A 19,648-nucleotide genomic window follows, 5' to 3' on the forward strand; every position below is an offset into this window, starting at 1 on the left:
ATGAAAGTACTCCAGTTTCTTCTGATGCATACTGGAGACAAGTTTTTTTTGTTAATTTCTTAGCTTGGGTTTCCTGTGTGATACAGAATGGGAATTTGGTTTCTACATCTCTGTGTGGTAGAGGCCTGCAGTTCAGACCTCCTATGGCCCGTTTCCCTACTTCAGGACTCCCGATCAGCTGTGGTCCACCCCATGAGCTGCAAGCAGAGGGGCTTTAGCTGTGCACCCAGGAGGCGTGGGCACCGAGCCATGGTCTCTGTGTGTGGTTTCAGTTACAAGCTGCTTCTCTGGTCTTCATGAGGGCATTAATGTACCATCCTGCAAGCCTGGGCCGGTACAGGGTTTGAAACTCATCTGGGCCACTGTAGTTTCAGCTCCCACTTATTCTTCTAGCTTTGATAGTGATGTCTCTTTCATTTTAGGTGCATGGGGATTTTTTCTTTAACTTGACTATGTATTTTTAAAACATTTTTTATGGATTTTTATCCAGTATTTCTGTGTGTCTGTAGTAAAAGACCCACTTAAATCATAACCACAGTGCGCCTTTTGCTGCAGGTCTGTTCTTTAATATTATTTCGTTCTTTAGTATTTCTGTTAATCATAGTAAATTTGAGAATTTAACATTGCCAACTTATATTCGCTACATGTCCCTTACCGGTCCTTGAATGTTTTGGCTTTAACTATCTTCTCCTTTTATTGATCAAATTTATTACCACATTGTTAATATCTGTATACTGGCAAGACATAGAATTTGGTTGGATTTTTTTCCTTGCCCAGTTGATTATTCTTCAAATTACTCTATTTTCACTTAGTTGTTTATGGAAATGCTATATAGTTCTGGCCACAAAATCCTATAGTTAATACTTATAATGTTTAAATATCCTTGAATTTTTTTCTTTCCCTAAGTTTCATGAGATAGATACAAATTCTGTCCTGCTCTTGCTGCTGGTGCTGCTGTCATAGCAAGTCACTTAGCTCTGAGGACTGTTCACCTACTTACAATACATGTGACATTTTTCATTTAGCTATTTTAAAATATTTTTATTTATTTATTTATTTGAGAGCAATAGATAAAGAGGCAGATAGGTAGAGAGAGAATAGGCGTGCCAGGGCCTCCAGCCGCTGCAAACAAACTCCAGATGCATGTGTCACCTTGTGCATCTGGCTTATGTGGGTCCTGGAGAATCAAGCCTTGAACTGGGGTCCTTAGGCTACACAGGCAAGCATTTAACTGCTAAGCCATCTCTCCAGCCCTCACTTAGCTATTTTAAGAAAAGGTCTCACTGTGTAGCTCTGGCTAGATGAGTGCTTTCTGTGTAGACCAGATTAGCCCCATGTTCACAGCAATCATGCCTCAGCCCCCTCAGTGCTGGGTTTGCAGCCTTGCACCACCACACCAAGCTATATGCCTTTTTATAGTACAGATATTAAAACAAACTATACCTAAATGGTAAGGCTAAATAGTCCCAAAGATTCTGTTTGAGCAAACTGACCAATTATGTGTTAATGAATGTCCAACAATGGTAGCATATTAGTTACCAGAAACAACTGAGGAAAAGAGAAGGTTTATTTCTGCTTGTGGTTTGTAGGGGAAGTTTCTTTCATGTTGAGGAAAGCCTGCCAGGAGAAGACATCCGCCATCGCATGGTCATTTCCACAGGGAGGAAGTAGAGAGCTAGAACGGCAAGTGGGGATGAGCTGTAATAATAACCTCAAGGCCAGCCTCCAGCCCCCAGTGACACACTTCCTCCAGCAAGGCTTCACCTCCCAGATTCCACAATTTAAACAGCACCACCAACTGGGAATTAAGATTTCCAACACATGAGTCTTTGGGGAGCATTTTACATTCAAATCACTAGTCAGCTTCCATGTTATTGGTGGGACTTGGGAGGGGTGGGGTGAAAAACTCTATATTCTTTTTTTTTAAATTTTATTATTTTTTAAAAAAAATACTTACTTATTTGATAGAGACAGAGAGAGATTGAGCATACCAGGGCCTCCAGCCACTACAAACTCCAGAAGCATACACCACCTTGTACATCTGGCTTGCTGGGGAGTTGAACCTGGGTCCTTAGGCTTCACAGACAAGCACCTTAACTGCTAAGCCATCTCTCCAGCCCAAAATTCTATGTTCTTAAGAAAAATTTATTTATCAGAATTGTTATTGAGAGTAGTTTCAGGTACACAGCAAAGTTGGTTAGAAAGAACGGAGAGCTTCCATGTGCTCTCCAGTCTCCACAGCTCGTACTTCCCCACTGCCAGCAGCCCACCTTTCTGATTCCATGGGCTTGTATTCCACACCCTTTAAAAAATATTTATTTATTTATTTGCAAGAAGGCAGGGAAAGACAGAGAAAAGATAATGGTTCGCTAGGGTCCCTGCCACTGTAAGTGAACTCCAGATGCATGTGCCACTTTGTGCATCTGGCTTTATACTTGGGTACTGGAGAATTGAGCCTGGGTCATCAGGCTTTGCAAGCATGTACCTTTAACTGCCGAGCCATCTCTGCAGCCTCTACACATCCTTGTTGTCCAAAGCCAGCAGTTTGTATCACTCTTTGTATTGGGCACTTGTAGGTTTTGACATACAGTAACATATACTTGCCATTGTACATTCACACAGAACTAAGTCCTCTGCATTTTGTTGGCTCATTCTCCACCCCCATCACTGGTCTTCCTGTTGTCTGCGTAGTGTGCTTATTCCACAATCTGTGGAGCTGAGACGACAACTTCAGGTGTTTGTCGTCACCTTCCACTCTTTTGGAGGCAGAGGGTCTGGCCCATGAGCTTCCAGGAAACTCTCTTGTCTTTGCCTCTGTTGTTAATTACTGTAGGCATACTGGGATTTCCGGTGCCTGCTTTTTAATGTGGCTTCTGGAGATCTGAACTCAGGTACTGACACTTATGTGGCAAGCACTTTATCCACTGAGCCATCTCCCCAGACCTCATTGTTGAGGTTTAAGAGTACTTTGTGTATTTTGATAAAAGTCCTTTTATGTGCCTTTTGTTTTTTATCCTGTTTTATTTTATTGTTATTTATGTATTAGAGAGAGAAAGAGAATGGGTGCACCAGAACCTCTAGCCACTGTAAACAAACTCTAGATGCTTGTACCACTTTGTGCATCTGGAGTATATGGGTCCTGGGAAATCAAACCTGGGTCCTTAGGCTTCACAGGCAAGTGCCTTAACCGCTAAGCCATCTCTCTAGCCCTGATTTCTGTTCTTTAAAATTTGCGTATTTATGCCTCAGAATGTGGTGGTCATGTTCTGTGTGAGCTTGAGAAGAGTGTATGCATTGGGAAGTAACCCCTGTGTTTCTTTCTTCTGGAAAAAGTAGAACATGAGTAGAGTGTAGCCCTTAAATTCACTACGAAACTCATCCGGCCCTGTTGTTTCACTCTGGGAGAATTAGTTTTCATTCTAAGTCTTTAACAAATGTAGACCTCTTCAGATTGTCTCTTGTGTGAGTTGTCACAGAGCATGCCATCAGGGTTGCACCATTCATCTAGGTTATTTATGCTTGTGGGCATAGAGTGATTCATAATGTTCTTATCCTCTTAATGTACTGGCCTTCTATGGTGATGTTTTCGCTTTCATTTCTAAAATTAAGAAAGTATGTTCGCTTTTTTTGTTCCCCTGACTGTACTTGATTCTCTAAAATTTGATTATGTTTTGTGTATATTGTTTTAACATATATCTTGGTTTATATTTTCATATGTGTGTGTGTGTGTTTATGTGTGTGAGTATGGATAGGTGCATGCTGCTGTGTGTGTGGAGGTCAGAAGACAACTTCTGGGTGACAGTCCTCACCTTCCACTTTGTTTGAGGCAGGATCACTCCAGTTTTCTCATTGGCCTAGAGCTTGCCAAGTAGCTTAGACTAGCTGGCCAGTGAGCCCCGGGATCCACCTATCTATGCCTCCCTAGCACTGGAGTTAACAAGTACATCCCATCAATCCCATGGGTTCTGGGGGTTAAACTAGGCCTTTATTCTTTTTTTTTAAATTCTTTTGTTCATTTTTATTTATTTATTTGAGAGTGACAGAGAAAGAAAGACACACACACACACACACACACACACAGAGAGAGAGAGAGAGAGAGAGAGAGAGAGAGAGAGAGAGAGAGAGAGAGGGAGAGAATGGGCACACCAGGGCCTCCTGCCACTGCAAATGAACTCCAGAGGTGTGCGTCCCCTTATGCATCTGGCTAACATGGGTCTTGGGGAATCAAGCTTCAAACCAGGGTTCTTAGGCTTCACAGGCAAGCGCTCAACCACCACTAAGGCATCTCTCCAGTCCAGGTCTTTATTCTTACAAGGCAAACATTACTGAGCTATCTCCCTCCAGCATTTCTTTTCTTTTTTTTCTTATAAGCTTTATCAGTTTATACTCTATTCCTGTATGTTTCCATTAAATTCTTTAGCATGTGAATCACAATGTTTTTTCTTATTCCTATTCTGATAATTCTGATGTTCCTGCTTCATCTGAGCCTAGATGTGTTGCTTGCTTGCCCCATTGCTTGCATACTTGCTTGTGTTTTTTCTTTTTACTTTTTTTTTTTGCCTTCAGAATGCCTTATACATTTTGAAGAAAAGTCATGCTGTATTGAATAAAAGGAGCTGCTATAAACAGCTTTTTTTTTTTTTTTTTTTGAGATAGGGTCTTACTTTCTAGCCCAGGTTGGCCTGGAAATCACTATGTAGTCTCAGGGTAGCCTTGAACTCATGGTGATCCTTCTACCTCTGCCCTCCTGAGTGTGTTTTTGACACAGGGCCTTACTCTGTAATCTAGATTGGTCAGAAACTCACTGTGTAGCCCAGGCTGGCTTCAAACTCAGAGCAGTCCTCCTGTATCAGCCTCCCAAGTGCTGGGATTATATGCTTGAGTCACCACACCAACTTAATAGGTCTTGTTTATTTTGGTTCTTTGAGGCAGGCTGGTCTGGAACGCAGTATGTGTTTCAGTCTTGAACCTACTACTGATACTTGTCCCACCACCCCGCCCCAGTGAGGGGATTACAGGAGTGTGTTTTCACATTTGGCTTGTAAATAGGTGGTTAGTGAAGTAGTGGTGAGGAGTCAGGGAGGAAGTCTTCTGTATTTCCATGCTTACGCTCGGGTTTCTGGGCGTTTGCACACTTCACTAGCGCTTCTCTGGCCTTTTGCCTCACAGGTGATACAGAATGGCTAGAGAGACCTGGGTTTGGGTATTCCCTTTTCCAGATCACTGGTTCTCATAACACCTTGGCAGGTGGGCTCTGGTCAAATTGTTTCTCTTGAAGCAAGGCCTTTTTGCAAACGGTGCTCTGACATGTTTCCAAAAGGCTGCCTTTGTCTTCCTTGCCAGAAACACAAGAAGCAAGAGAGGGCTTTGTGCCACTCCCTGTGAGGAACTAGTAGAGCTCCAGGTAAGAGCCTTCATGAAAGTGTGAGGGGGACCCTATGCCTGAGTCCCTAGAGGGTCGGGCTCTGCAAGTGTGTGCTTTCAGCCTACAGTAGTCGTCATTAGGATTTTGTTCCTAGCACTTGTTCCCATGGAAGCTTTTCTACTGGGTTTCTGATAGTTAAATGGAGATTCTCTGCTTCTGCCTGTCACCCATTTTACAGAGACAGACAGTGATATCTCTTCTCAAGTGAATCAAAGAAGAGTTGTTAATTTCTAAGCTTTTGAATTGTTGTTAAGACAGTGGTTATTCCAAGCCTTTCATGTGAAGACTGGAAGCCAGAACTCACAAATATTTTTATTTTTGTTTTCGTGGGTCAGAAAATGTATAAAAAGGGGTGGAGAAATTGCTCAGCTAGTAAAGTGTGCTTGTTTTTTGTTTTTGTTTTTCGAGGCAGGGTCTCTTTCTAGCTCAGACTGACCTGGAATTCACTATGTAGTCTCAGAGTAACCTCGAACTCATGGCAATCCTCCTACCCCTGCCTCCCGAGTGCTGGATTAAAGGCGTGTGCCACCACTCCTGGCAAGTGTGAGTACTTTGCAAACACAAGGGCTGAGTTGAATCCTTGGAACCCATATAAGAATGCTGGGCTGGTGTTGTGGTTTGTAATCCCCAATGCTGGGGGTGAGGACACAGGAAGGTCTATGTGTCTTGCTGGGGCTAGAGTGAGGCCCTGCCTCAAAACAAACAAACAATTTAATGGTGGATTGTGTTCCTGAAGAACAACACTTGAGGTTGTCTGGCCTCCACTCGAACATCCATGTCATCCCCTCAGCAAACCACTCACCACACCTGGAACCTGGGGCATTGCTTCTCTCCTTTCTTCACATGTTTAGTTCCTAAATTGTGACAGTTATTCCTTCGAAATCATTTTGACTCTCCCCTCCCACTCCCCGTCTTTTGTAACCATCTCTGGTTGCAGCCCTCATTGATTGTCTTCCAGCTTTAATATTATTTTTGTCAGGTAATACAGAAAAAACACTGAAGTAACATATTTAAAATGCATATCTGGGCTGGAGAGATGGCTTAGTGGTGAAGGCATTGGCCTGCAAAACCTAAGGACCCAGGTTCAATTTCCCAGTACCCATGTAAGCCAGATGCACATGGTGGCACATACATCTGGAGTTTGTTTGCTGTGACTAGAGGCCCTGGCTTGCCCTCTCTCTCTTTCTCATAAATAAAAATAAATAAAATATTTAAAAAATAAAATGTATATCTTGCCATGTGACTTGCATCAGTCAATGGTTTCTCCTTATCTTTAGGAGAAAATACAAGTTCCTGTGTGTGGCCTGAACATTCCTCTGTGCCCTGAACTGGTTGCCTCTCCAGACTTGTCTCTTGGCTTACTTTTCGAATCTCCCTTCCTAGTGTTCCCACAAGATCTGCTTTCTTACTTTGCGCCCCCTGCAGGCTTCCCTACCTGCAGATGCCTTGTCTTCCCCTTTCTTATCTTCCCGTGTGGGTACATCTTTTAAGATGTATGTTAGCTGTTACCTTGTCCACCCAGCTTTCCTTGGGCTCTCCTGTCCCACTTTGGGTTGCTGTTACAAATCCCTGGCACTGCGCTTCCCTCTGGCTAGTGTTTCCTCTGCCAGGTCTGCAGCAATATGCATGCTGGGCAGAATTTCTAGTACTGGGATACAGCAGATGGAAAGACCTCCCCCCAGCAAGCTTGTGCTTAGTCAAGGAGACAGATGAGAAACATAGGCACCAAGATGACCTGTAGGGTAGAAGGTAGACTTTCTGGGAAGTAGGGAAGATGTCAGGAGGGGTTTGGAGACATCAAGTTTCAGAAAGCCATTAGGTTCTGGTTGGAGATACTGAGAAGGTAGTTGGAGGTAAACACTGGGAGTTCAGAAGAGAGCCTTGCCCCGGAGGAGTGATGAAGAGGAAAGGGAAGATAAAGAACCAAGTGACAGGTATATATGAAAGGGGAGGGGATGATGCCCTCTGCCTGGTGCTGTGACAGGTTGAGCACTCCACAGATGCTGTGTTTGAAGTTTGTGTGTCTGTGTTTGTCCCTCTCAGTTGGCCAGCAGCTCCAACCCGAGAGGGGTTGTGGGTAGAAATATCATACAGTAGGTAGTTGCTGCAGCTTGGAGCTCAGTGGATGGTGATGGTAGACCATTTCATTTCATAGCTGCTTTCCCTCAGCTGCTTCTCTCGGACCCTGTACACTTATACCCAATCTGTGAAGTAGGGAGGAAATGATGTCTTTTCCACAGGGTCATCATGAGGCTCAAGTGAGATCATCCATGCAAAGCACTAAGTTTAGTCCCTCTCTAGATAAGCATGTAATTACTGTCATTACTGTTAATTTAGTAGCCTGGGTACTCTGCCCTACCCTGTTGAGCAACACTTGTCGAATGAATGAGTGAGCTGCCTTTTGGTATACTCAGCAGTTCACAACAATGCCTCCCGTTGTGCGTGTGTGGGTTTAACTTGTATTGTGTTGGTCTCTCTAGGACTGATCCTTACTAAGAGGACTCTGAAAGGAGAGAGAAAGAAGAGTCCAGGGGCACAGCCACCACCATGGAGCTCCCTAACTACAGCCGGCAGCTGCTGCAGCAGCTGTACACACTGTGCAAGGAGCAGCAGTTCTGTGATTGCACCATCTCCATCGGCACCATCTACTTCAGGGCTCATAAGCTTGTGCTGGCCGCAGCCAGCCTCCTGTTCAAAACCCTCCTGGATAATACAGACACCATCTCCATAGATGCCTCTGTGGTGAGCCCAGAGGAGTTTGCCCTCTTGCTAGAAATGTTGTATACTGGCAAGCTACCTGTGGGCAAGCACAACTTTTCCAAAATCATCTCATTAGCAGACAGCCTGCAGATGTTTGATGTGGCTGTTAGCTGTAAAAATCTCCTGACCAGCCTTGTAAACTGCTCTGTCCAGGGTCAGGTAGTAAGAGACATCTCGGTGCTGTCCCCAGAGTCGTGTGGTAAGGAATCTGAAAAGCCTCAAGAAGTCCTTTCCTCTGAGAGTGCTGGGGAGCCCTCTTGTACTCTGGAGGTTTCTGAGAAAGCTGACACACAGGGAGCAATCTGCATGGTTACCCAGGAGATGAGTGTAGACCCTCCCACTGCTTCAGGAAGCCAGGGGCCCACAGAGAGCCCAGGCAAGACACCTCACATAGCAGAAGTTCGTTCCCCCTCTCCTGTTGGACAAACACTTCCTGAGGCAAAGGAGGCAAGCACAGAACCAGGTAATAATCTCTTAATTTTGGATTGAATTGAAATCTGTACTTTATCGTCAGTTATTACATCTGATATTTTTAAAATTAAATTCTGGCTTTTTTAACTTAAAAAATTTTTTATTTATGTGCAAGTAGAGAGACACACAGAAAGAGAGAGGGGGAAAGATTGGGCGTGCCAGGGCCCCTAACCACTGCAAATGAATTCCAGGTGCATGTGCCACTTTGTTAGGCAGCTGCAGCAGCTGCCGGCTGTAGACATGCACCTTAACTGGCGAGCCGTTTCTCCAGCCCTGTGGGGTTTTTTGTTGTTGTTGTTGTTTTGTTTTGTTTTGAGATAGTGTCACTGTGTAGCTCTGGCTAGCCTGGAACTCATTATGTGGACCAGCTGGCTTTGAACTGGTAGGTAATCCTCCTGCCTCTGCTTTCTCATTACTAGGATTACACAGGTGAGCACCATCACCCACACTTGGTAAATTTTTTGTTTTATTGATAAATTTTCCAAGGTTTCTCTTAGGTAGGAAACAAAAGCCCCGGTGCTCTTCACTGGGGCATTCAACTTTTAGAGTTATCTGGTTTTTGGAATTGAAAATCGAGGTGAGCCACAGATGAGAAAAACAGGTTGAAACATCGATCCCTGCTTCTGAGAACTGCCCCTTACCTTCACCAGGTGGAGGGGGCATGAGGGGACAGCCATGCGATGGGTGCTAGTGCCTTGCTTGGCACTGGTGCTGGGCGGGCAGAAAGACTTCAGGTTCTCAGCAGCTACAGTGGCTTTTTGGTCATTTCAGGTAACAGAGCTGCGTTCTGTTTGTTTTGTTGTGCATTCAGAGCTTGAGAGGAAGACATACCAGCTGAATTTTCTCCTTGAAAATGAGAGTGTCTTCGCAAATGCACTCTTAGTTACCCAAGACTTATTAAAAAGACTGGAAGAATGCTCAGAAATTCAGGGTCCACAGAAGGAGGTAGGTGCCTTGGAGCTACATTTGTTTCTAGTTTAGTGTTCTCAAGAGTACATGTTGTTACTTGTTTTTGAGACAGTCTTGTGTGTAACCTAGACTGGCTTCAAACTCATGATCCTTCTGCTCAGAGCTCCCCAGTGAGTGCTGGGATTATAGGTATATATCACAATGTCTGGCCTTGCTACAGTTGTGATCCATAATACTTCACTGATCACACATTCCTTCCTGACTAAGCAAGGGGAAAATGAAGCAGATGGTAGTCATAGATGACCCCATATCAGAGATGGGAACAACAGATACTTAAACATGTACAAAGAATGTTATAAACTTACATAGCAAATGCCATTTAGTGGTTAGGAATATAATTCCTAACCTTTCGGAATGAAAACATGATGGGAAACATTTATTTAACACTCACTTGCTAAGCTTGACACAAATTTATCTCATTTAATCCTCACAAAAGTTATGGGTTGTATTTCTCAGTCCTACTTTATGGGTGAGAAAACTCAGCCAAAATTCAAACCCAACTTGTGTGGTGCTAGGAATGGAGCCCAGGACCTCCCATGACTTATGCAAGTGTTCTAACACTGAGCTACCTCCCCTTACCCCAGCGCACATTCTGGCTAAAGCCTTACACACTGCATGATCCTGCCACCCAGCAGGGTGAAAACCATACATATGTGTAGACATGTTTAGGGATCACCTGACAGAACACTGCCAGATGGTCATGCTTCTGCTTCTTAGCTGACCTTTTCTGTTTTGCAGAAATGCAGTTGAGACAGACGTATCTGTGTGCTCCAGCACCTGACCCTGTATGGCTGGCTCCACACTAAGACCCCGCCTGCTTTCCCTGCTCAGAGCTTGGGCAGAGTGAGGTGCCCTCCTCTCCCAGCAGGCTTGCCCATCTGATGGGGTGTGGGATGAGGAAGTCCTCCCCTGTTGCTGCAGGCAGTTTAGTGTTAAGGACTGTTAATTCAACCAGTAGATGCCTTCCAATTCATTGTTTCCTGATGCATCACAGGTTCCTTTTTAAAAAACAAATTCAATACCTAGTATTGCTTTTAACCACATCAGTCGATAGTTAGCTGTAACCATAAATTGTTGTCTTGGGTGATATGCTTTTTACACAGCTGGTTTAGCCCTGATGGCTTTCCTGGGAGGTTTCAGGTCATAAATCTTTAGTGTTCTTTGTCCAGTAATACCGAAGGACATTATGGTTTTATATTTTTGCACTTGCATGTTCTCTTAACTGTTCAATCATTTTTGTCATCAGTTACCTTGATAACTTCTAGACACACCTTTTCATTTTTTCCCTTGAGACTTCCTCTACTTGCCTTTGGCCTCAATCTCTTCTCATGATCTTGCTTAGGCCATTGTACCCCCAGTAATCTGTTCATCTACTTACGTATATATAATACCATCCCCTTAAGTTCTCCCCTTTCTTTCTTAAGTCCTCCCTTTTCTAGCTTACTGGCCTTTGCTACTGATTTGTACTCCAACTCACATACTAGTCTAAACAAAGAAAGTTAAAAAAATAAGCTTTGCTTTTTTTTTTTTAAATAACACTGGTGCCTAAAAGTGCCTTCCACCTAACAGTTACTTAGAAAATATCCATTATACATGGGGGTTCATTCAACAACATTCTCTCCCTTCTTCCCTCTCCCCATTTCTTGTTCTAATCTTTTGATGACAACAGCTTTAATACTCCTTTAGAACTCTGATTCACTGTTGGTGATCATTATAGGCTTATGTTATTTCTTCCTTTATTTTAGAGGCTAGAATAAAATTTTAAAAATTACCCGGTGGCTATATTTAAAACTGTGTTATGGTCTATAAATCATTTTAAAATTTCAGAAAGAAAAGGATAACAAATACTTTAAAAATGAAGATTAGGGCTGGAGAGATGGCTTAGCGGTTAAGCACTTACCTGAGAAGCCTAAGGACCCCGGTTTGAGGCTCGATTCCCCAGGACCCACGTTAGCCAGATGCACAAGGGGGCGCTCGCATCTGGAGTTCATTTGCAGTGGCTGGAGGCCCTGGTGCGCCCATTCTCTCTCTCTCTCTCTCTCTCTCTCTCTCTCTCTCTGTCTGTCCTTCTCAAATAAATTAATAAATATAAACAAAAAAGGTAAGATTAAATTAAATATGAGGGCTGAGGATGCAGCTTAACGGTAGTGCTTTTGCCTAGTAAGCGTAAGGCCCTGGGTTTGAGCCCCAGCATAACAAAAAAGTTAATTAACTATAGAGTTAGGGAACTGCTATATTATATCAGATTCTGCCCCCCCATACTTTCTTATGGACAGATTTATAAAAGTGTGATTAGTACATAGTAAATAACATATTTAAAGTGAATAATCTGGTCACTTTTTCTTTTTAACTTATTTATTTGAGAGAGAGAGAGCGTGGATGCGCCAGGGCTTTCAGCCACTGCAAACGAACTCCAGACATGTGTGCCCTCTTGTGCGCATGTATAACATTATGCACTTGGGTCACTGTGTGTCTGACTTAACATGGGACCTAGGGGTTTGAACATGGATACTAGGCTTTGCAGCCAAGTGCCTTAACCACTAGGCTATCTCTGCAGCCCTCTGATCACTTTTGCTGTATGCCCCAGAACTATCATCACAGTCCCAGTAAATATGCATCACCCCCAGAAGTTTATTTATGTCCTTTAGTAATCCATCTCTCCTATCACCTTCTACTCACCCATTCCCAAGTCCAGGCTTCTTAAACTTTTGTATTCAAAACTACTTTTTTGCTTGGCAACTTTTTATGTTACCCTGAATATATAAGTATACACATCAAACATTTACTGATAGTAAATCCTAAGCAAATTCATTTTCAAACAATCCCTTGGTATTCATAGTATTTGACCATTTACTAAAGACAAAAGCAAATTTGCATACCAATAAGATGGATGTGCTTGTATAGGCTTACATAAAGAATTAGATCTTGATGTGGCACATTTATACAATGGAGTTCTACTCAGCAGTAAAGAAAAATGAAGTTATGAAATTTGCCGAAAAATGGATGGATCTGGAAAGGATGTTACTAAGTGAGGTAACCCAGGCCCAGAAAGCCAAGTGCCACATGTTCTCCCTCATATGTGGATCCTAGCTACAGATGATTGGGCTTCTGCGTGAGAAGGAAAATACTTAGTAGCAGAGGCCAGTAAGTTAAAAAGGAGACATAAAGGGAAGAGAAAGGAAGGAGGGTACTTAATAGGTTGATATTGTATATATGTAAGTACAATGATTAAGATGGGGAGGTAATATGATGGAGAATGGAATTTCAAAGGGGAAAGTGTGGGGGCTGGAGGGTATTACCATGGGATATATTTTTTTAATTTTTTTTATTTATTTGAGATAGACAGACACAGAGAGAAAGGCAGATAGAGGGAGAGAGAGAATGGGCGCGCCAGGGCTTCCAGCCTCTGCAAAGGAACTCCAGACGCGTGCGCCCCCTTGTGCATCTGGCTAACGTGGGACCTGGGGAACCGAGCCTCGAACTGGGGTCCTTAGGCTTCACAGGCAAGCGCTTAACCGCTAAGCCATCTCTCCAGCCCTATTTTTTAAATTTTTATTAGCATTTTCCATAATTATAAAAAAAATCCCATGGTAATTCCCTCCCTACCACCCCCACACTTTCCCCTTTGAAATTCCATTCTAGGGCTGGAGGGTATTACCATGGGATATATTTTTTTAAATTTTTATTAGCATTTTCCATGATTATAAAAAAATATCCCGTGGTAATTCCCTCCCTACCCCCCACACACTTTCCCCTTTGAAATTCCATTCTCCATCATATTACCTCCCCATCTTAATCATTGTACTTACATAAATACAATATCAACCTATTAAGTACCCTCCTCCCTTCCTTTCTCTTCCCTTTATGTCTCCTTTTTAGCTTACTGGCCTCTGCTACTAAGTATTTTCCCTCTCACGCAGAAGCCCAATCATCTGTAGCTAGGATCCACATATGAGGGAGAACATGTGGCGCTTGGCTTTCTGGGCCTGGGTTACCTCACTTAGTATAATCCTTTCCATATCCATCCATTTTCCTGCAAATTTCATAACTTCATTTTTCTTTACCACTGAGTAGAACTCCATTGTATAAATGTGCCACATCTTCATTAGCCACTCATCGGTTGAGGGACATCTAGGCTTGTTCCATTTCCCAGCTATTATAAATTGAGCAGCAATAAACATGGTTGAGCACGTACTTCTAAGGAAATGAGATGAGTCCTTCAGATATCTATGCCTAGGAGTGCTATAGCTGGGTCATATGGTAGATCAATCTTTAACTGTTTTAGGAACCTCCACACTGATTTCCACAATGGCTGGACCAGATTGCATTCTCACCAGCAGTGTAGAAGGGTTCCTCTTTTTCCACATCCCCGCCAACATTTATGATCATTTGTTTTCATGATGGTGGCCAATCTGACAGGAGTGAGATGGAATCTCAGTGTAGTTTTAATCTGCATTTCCCTGATGGCTAGTGATGTGGAACATTTTTTTAAAAATATTTTTTGTTCATTATTTATTTATTTATTTGAGAGTGACAGACAGAGAGAAAGACAGATAGAGGGAGAGAGAGAGAATGGGCGCGCCAGGGCTTCCAGCCTCTGCAAACGAACTCCAGACGCGTGCACCCCCTTGTGCATCTGGCTAACGTGGGACCTGGGGAACCGAGCCTCGAACCGGGATCCTTAGGCTTCACAGGCAAGCACTTAACCGCTAAGCCATTTCTCCAGCCCGAACATTTTTTTTAGATGCTTATATGCCATTCATATTTCTTCCTTTGAGAATGCTCTATTTAGCTCCAAAGCCCATTTTTTGATTGGCTTGTTTGATTCCTTATTATTTAACTTTTTGAATTCTTTGTATATCCTAGATATTAATCCTCTATCAGATATATAGCTGGCGAAGAGTTTTTCCCATTCTGTAGGTTGCCTTTTTGCTTTTTTCACTGTGTCCTTTGCAGTGCAAAATCTTTGTAATTTCATGGGGTCCCAGTGATTAATCTGTGGTTTTATTGCCTGAGCAATTGGGGTTGTATTCAGAAAGTCTTTGCCAAGACCAATATGTTGAAGGGTTTCCCTTACTTTTTCCTCTAGCAGTTTCAGAGTTTCAGGTCTGATGTTAAGGTCTTTAATCCATTTTGACTTAATTCTTGTACATGGAGAGAGAGAAGAATCTATTTTCATCCTCCTGCAGATATATATCCAGTTTTACCATGGGATATTTTTTGTAATCATGGAAAATGTTAATACAACTTGTGAAAAGAAAAAAAAGAATTAGATCTTGGGCTGGAGAGATGACTTAGCAGTTAAGGCACTTGCTTGCAAAGCCTAAGGACCCAGGTTTGATTGCCCAGTACCGATGTAAGCCAGATGCACATGGTGCATGTGGAGTTTGCGTTCAGTGGCTAGAGGCTCTGGCATGCCCATGCTCTCTATCTCCCTCTTTCTCTGTCTCTCCCTCCAATAAATAAATGAATAAACTATTTTTAAAAAGAATTAGATCTGATACTGCAGGACATAGAGCATCTTCAACTTTTTCAGAGTTGATCAGTACTTTGAGTTTATAATTGTCGGTGCTGAGCATGCTGCTGTGCATAAATACATGGTACAAGGTAGCAAAAGTACGCTCAGAACAATTTTAGAAATGGTTGTAAATTGTGCTTTACTTCCAAGCCAGAATTCATTTAGCTGTGTTTTATGAAATTCCTGTTAGCAACTTTTAAATATTTATTTTTATTTGTTTGAGAGAAAGAAAGAGGCAGATACAGAGAATGGACATATCAGGGCCTCCAACCACTTCAGATGCATGCACCACCTTGTGCATCTGGCTTACTTGAGTCCTGGGGAATTGAACCTGGGTCTTTAGGCCTCACAGGCAAGCTCCTTAATTGTTAAGCCATCTCTCTAGCCCCTCAGCAACTTTTAAAATAAAACATTCTAAAACAGTAAAATCCAAAGGCATACTTATTTGATATTTCTATGCTGAGAAATGATAGAAAAACACTAAAAGTCTTTCTGTAATCCAGAATGGTTCTATAAGAGCACAAAACTCTGTATGTCCAGTGGAAACATTGAAATTCATAGTTTAGGGCTGGAGAGATGGCTTAGCGGTTAAGCGCTTGCCTGTGAAGCCTAAGGACCCCGGTTCGAGGCTCGGTTCCCCAGGTCCCACGTTAGCCAGATGCACAAGGGGGCGCACGCGTCTGGAGTTCGTTTGCAGAAGCTGGAAGCCCTGGCGCGCCCATTCTCTCTCTCTCCCTCTATCTGTCTTTCTCTCTGTGTCTGTTGCTCTCAAATAAATAAATAAATAAATAAATAAATAAATAAATAAATAAATAAATAAATAATGAAATTCATAGTTTACAGTGGTCTGAAGTCGGAGCTGAGGTGTTTCAGACAGTGCTTATTGGCGTTGCTTGTTGTGATGGCATACGCTATGCAAATTGGACATGTGTTCAGAGTCAAGGCTGCAGTAAAGCCTCCTGATGTAACACAGGAGTACAGCCAGAAGTGCCTCAGCTTCATTATGTTTGATTTTGAATTAATTTTGAATTGATTTTGGTTGTTGATTGTTTAGAAACCTTGTATTGTTACCATTTAAAAAATTTTTTTGTACTATGTTGAGAGAAAGAGAAAAGAAAGAATTGAGTGTGCCAGGACCTCTAGCCACTGCAAACAAACTCCAGACACATGTGCCACATTGTGCATCTGGCTTTACGTAGGGACTGGGGAATTGAACCTGGGTCCTTTGGCTTTGCAGGCAAGTGCCTTAATCGCTAAGCCATCTCTCCAGCTCTTGTTACCATTTTTTTTTTTTTACCATTTTTTTGGTTTATTTTTATTTATCTATTGGAGAGCGACAGACAGAGAGAGAAAGAGGCAGATAGATAGAATGGGTGCGCCAGGGCTTCCAGCCACTGCAAATGAACTCCAGATGCATGCACCACCTTGTGCATCTGGCTCACATGGGTCCTAGGGAATAGAGCCTCGAACCGGGGTCCTTAGGCTTCACAGGCAAGCACTTAACCACTAAGCCATTTCTCCAGCCCTTGTTACCATTTTTTTAATGATCTCTACCTTCAGTTATGCCACCCCAAATAAGGTTGCAACTTATAGTTTAAGAAGCTGGTCTTTAATATTCTCATTGGCTTTCTATCAATTTAGATAAGTTTTTTTTTTAGTATTGTGTACATTTAATGGAATATGTATTCTTTTTCACCTAGTTGCTTTTATTTAACATAATCAGTGGAGACTCATCCCTGCTGTCATACATTCCTTCTTTCTCACTCTCGAATAGTGTATTAACATAACAGTTTTACTTACCTGGCTTCACCACTTTCTGGCAGTGTAACCTTGAGCAGCTTAGTCTTTACATACCTTAGGTTCTTTCTTTATAAACTGGGTATGTTGTCCATACATCATGGGATCATCATGAACTCATTAGGATTATTTACGTGAAATCAGTAAAATACCAGGCACACAGTAGGAGTTCAAAAGGTAGCAACTTTTATCATTTACTTATACATTACATCCGTATTTGTAGACTTACTCTGTCTTTCAGCCCCTTTCACTTAGTGCTATAGTATCCTGGTGCTATAGTTGTTTACTCTGACATGTAAGATGGTTTGTTGTGGCCTTGGGCTTAATCCAGAAGGTACACTTTCAGATAGCTGCCATTCCCAGTGAAAATACCTTCCTGAAGTGAAGGGGTTGTTTCTAGGAGCTGCCAGTCTCCAGAATAATGTTGTAATCTACATGAAATATATAAAATCAGGGATGTGTCTCTAAGTTCTCTGTGGCTTGCTCTCTTGGGGTTTGTGGACCACATTTTGAGAAGCACTGCTGGAGAAGTGAATGATCCACATACCTCATCCCATATGATGGCAGATGGCATAACATCCATGCCGGCACCTTTCAGTGTTAGGGGAAGCCACTGACCAGGTTTTCTCCAGGTGTCACTCTGCCTCTTGATTTAGCTCACTGGGAAGCTGGTAGGAGCCAAGCACTGAGCTCTCCTGTTGCTAGGGAGAAAACCTGAGGCTACTCTAGTCCCTATTGTTACAGAGCAACTTCACAGTGAAGGCCTCCTGCCAAAACATGTGTACTAGATGGGGTGTGCACAGACATTGTCACAAGATCTCAAGAACATTCAGTTGTTTAACATATTTGAAGTTTTAGTACAACCTTAAAGGACTTTTTTGTGTTTTCTTTTTCTGTTAACACATTTTTTACCCCTAACACACTTTGTGGGGGTTTTTTGTTTGTTTGTTTGGTTGGTTTTTGCCATTGGTTATTTTTTTGACATTGGACTAGCCACCATAACATAATTTGGCAACAGTAGAAATAACCTACCTGGCTGTGTGATCTCAGGCCTGTTGTACCTGGTGAGTGATGTGGTGCTTCGTTGAGACACAGATGCAGGGCACACATCTGGCCTGGATTGAGTTCTAGGAGGACGCTGATGGTTTTCCTAACAATCGTGATGGAAGGTGGCAAGGCCTTTCCCTGAGTGATGATTGCCACCATAGGAGAAGAGGCAGGGCATTGGAATTGTGTGAAGCCACAGCAAGCTGATTATGGAGCCATCTGGAGGCTGGTATACGAAAGTGTCTCCTGCCACCAGGACCCCAGTGTAACATCCTTTGCCTATTTGAAAAAGCAAGTAGTGGCTCAAGCTTTCTGGCTGAACTAAGGAAAATTCTTGTTTTAGCTAGACTCATACTTTTTTCAGTTTGGGCTACAACTTGTAATTGCCTTCCTTCTTTATTCCTAGTCATGCCCCTGCTTTTAATTAATTTATTTTTAATTAATTAAAGTGGCCTTTCTTGAAAAAAGGAACTAACTTTGCAATATTAATTTCTGGGCTGCTTGATTCACTTTTCATATAAAGTTCTAGAAAGACTCCCAAATCTGAAGACATAGTAATATTTTCTCCTTCAACTGTATTTCAAAGGCTAGTTTTTCCATTTCTGTGAACCTACTGTTTTCGACCCTGTCACCACTTTGGAGGTTTGTGTGAGGTTTGTGTAGTAGGAAGGTTTGTGTTGTAAGGACATTGCTCACTGCCTGGGGTAACTACTTGAGAGTAAGTGAATGGCATTCCTTGTACAGGTCTGGGAGAGGTCAAAGTCAGTTGGTCTTTTTCCAGATATGTTGGTCATTAAGTCTGACATATGCTGCTGCAGACCAGAAGCTGATGTAGAGTTCTAAGGAAAAGGAATCTTGTTCACATAAACTTGTGAGCTTCTACTATGTGTCAGTCTACATAGTCATCATTGAGACCAAGAAGACTGGTCCACATTGCCTGCGTATTACCCAGCACTCAGTGACACTGATTGTAGTAAGTGGTAGAATCCAGTGTAAATGGGTTTAATTTATTAGTATTTCTTCCAGGCTACTCAGCTTACCAGCTTTGTGACTTAAGGCAAGTTCCTTAACCTCTGGTGCACATCTGAAGGTAACAATAGGAATGCCACCTGGGACTGGTGTGAAAAGGGATGTTGGCAACAAGTCTCCTGGGTCCATTATGGTGTGGAGCTATTGTAGTGTCCCTCCCCCCCCCTTGTGTGTGTGTGTGTGTGTGTGTGTGTAGTATGGGGATTGTACCAGTACCTTGTTCATGCTGAGCAGGCATACTACCACTGAGCCATCCCCATCCCCAGCCTCATCTGTATCATTATTTCTGTTACCTGGAATCTATCTGAGGGAGGCTCAAGTGCACAACAATGTACCCCAAACAAATCTAAAAGTGGTGGGTCAAAAAAAAAAAAAGAAAGAAACTGATGAAAGTTTTAAAATTCAATGAAAACACTTGTGTTCAGGGCAAGGCTGGCTGGGTTTTTCTGTGTCATAGAAGGAAAGGAAACTGTCATTTTTAAATACATTGACCCATGTTTCCTATAGGTAGTCTTTTTTGTGTTGACATGAATTTATTGAAGTACTTACAACTTCCTAATGGTCATAGGTATTCCAAATACATGATTAACAGAACTCAGCTGCTTTGACAAAACTGGTTTGGTTCGGCCCTG

General features: G+C 42.5%; 1 protein-coding gene across 2 annotated transcripts in view; it reads left to right on the top strand.

Annotated features, from left to right (window-relative positions):
• Positions 1 to 19,648, top strand: part of Zbtb40 (zinc finger and BTB domain containing 40) — an 81,022-nt gene that overhangs the window by 30,863 nt on the left and 30,511 nt on the right. For both annotated transcript variants that reach the window (XM_045149427.1, XM_045149426.1), the window contains exons 2-3: positions 7,906 to 8,648; positions 9,468 to 9,601. In XM_045149427.1, coding sequence (XP_045005362.1) covers positions 7,973 to 8,648; positions 9,468 to 9,601 — 810 coding nt within the window. In that variant the 5' untranslated portion in view covers positions 7,906 to 7,972. The remainder of the gene's footprint in view (positions 1 to 7,905; positions 8,649 to 9,467; positions 9,602 to 19,648) is intronic.

This window comes from Jaculus jaculus, chromosome 5 (assembly GCF_020740685.1).
Source record: "Jaculus jaculus isolate mJacJac1 chromosome 5, mJacJac1.mat.Y.cur, whole genome shotgun sequence".
In the NCBI taxonomy this organism is placed as follows: Eukaryota; Metazoa; Chordata; class Mammalia; order Rodentia; family Dipodidae; genus Jaculus; species Jaculus jaculus.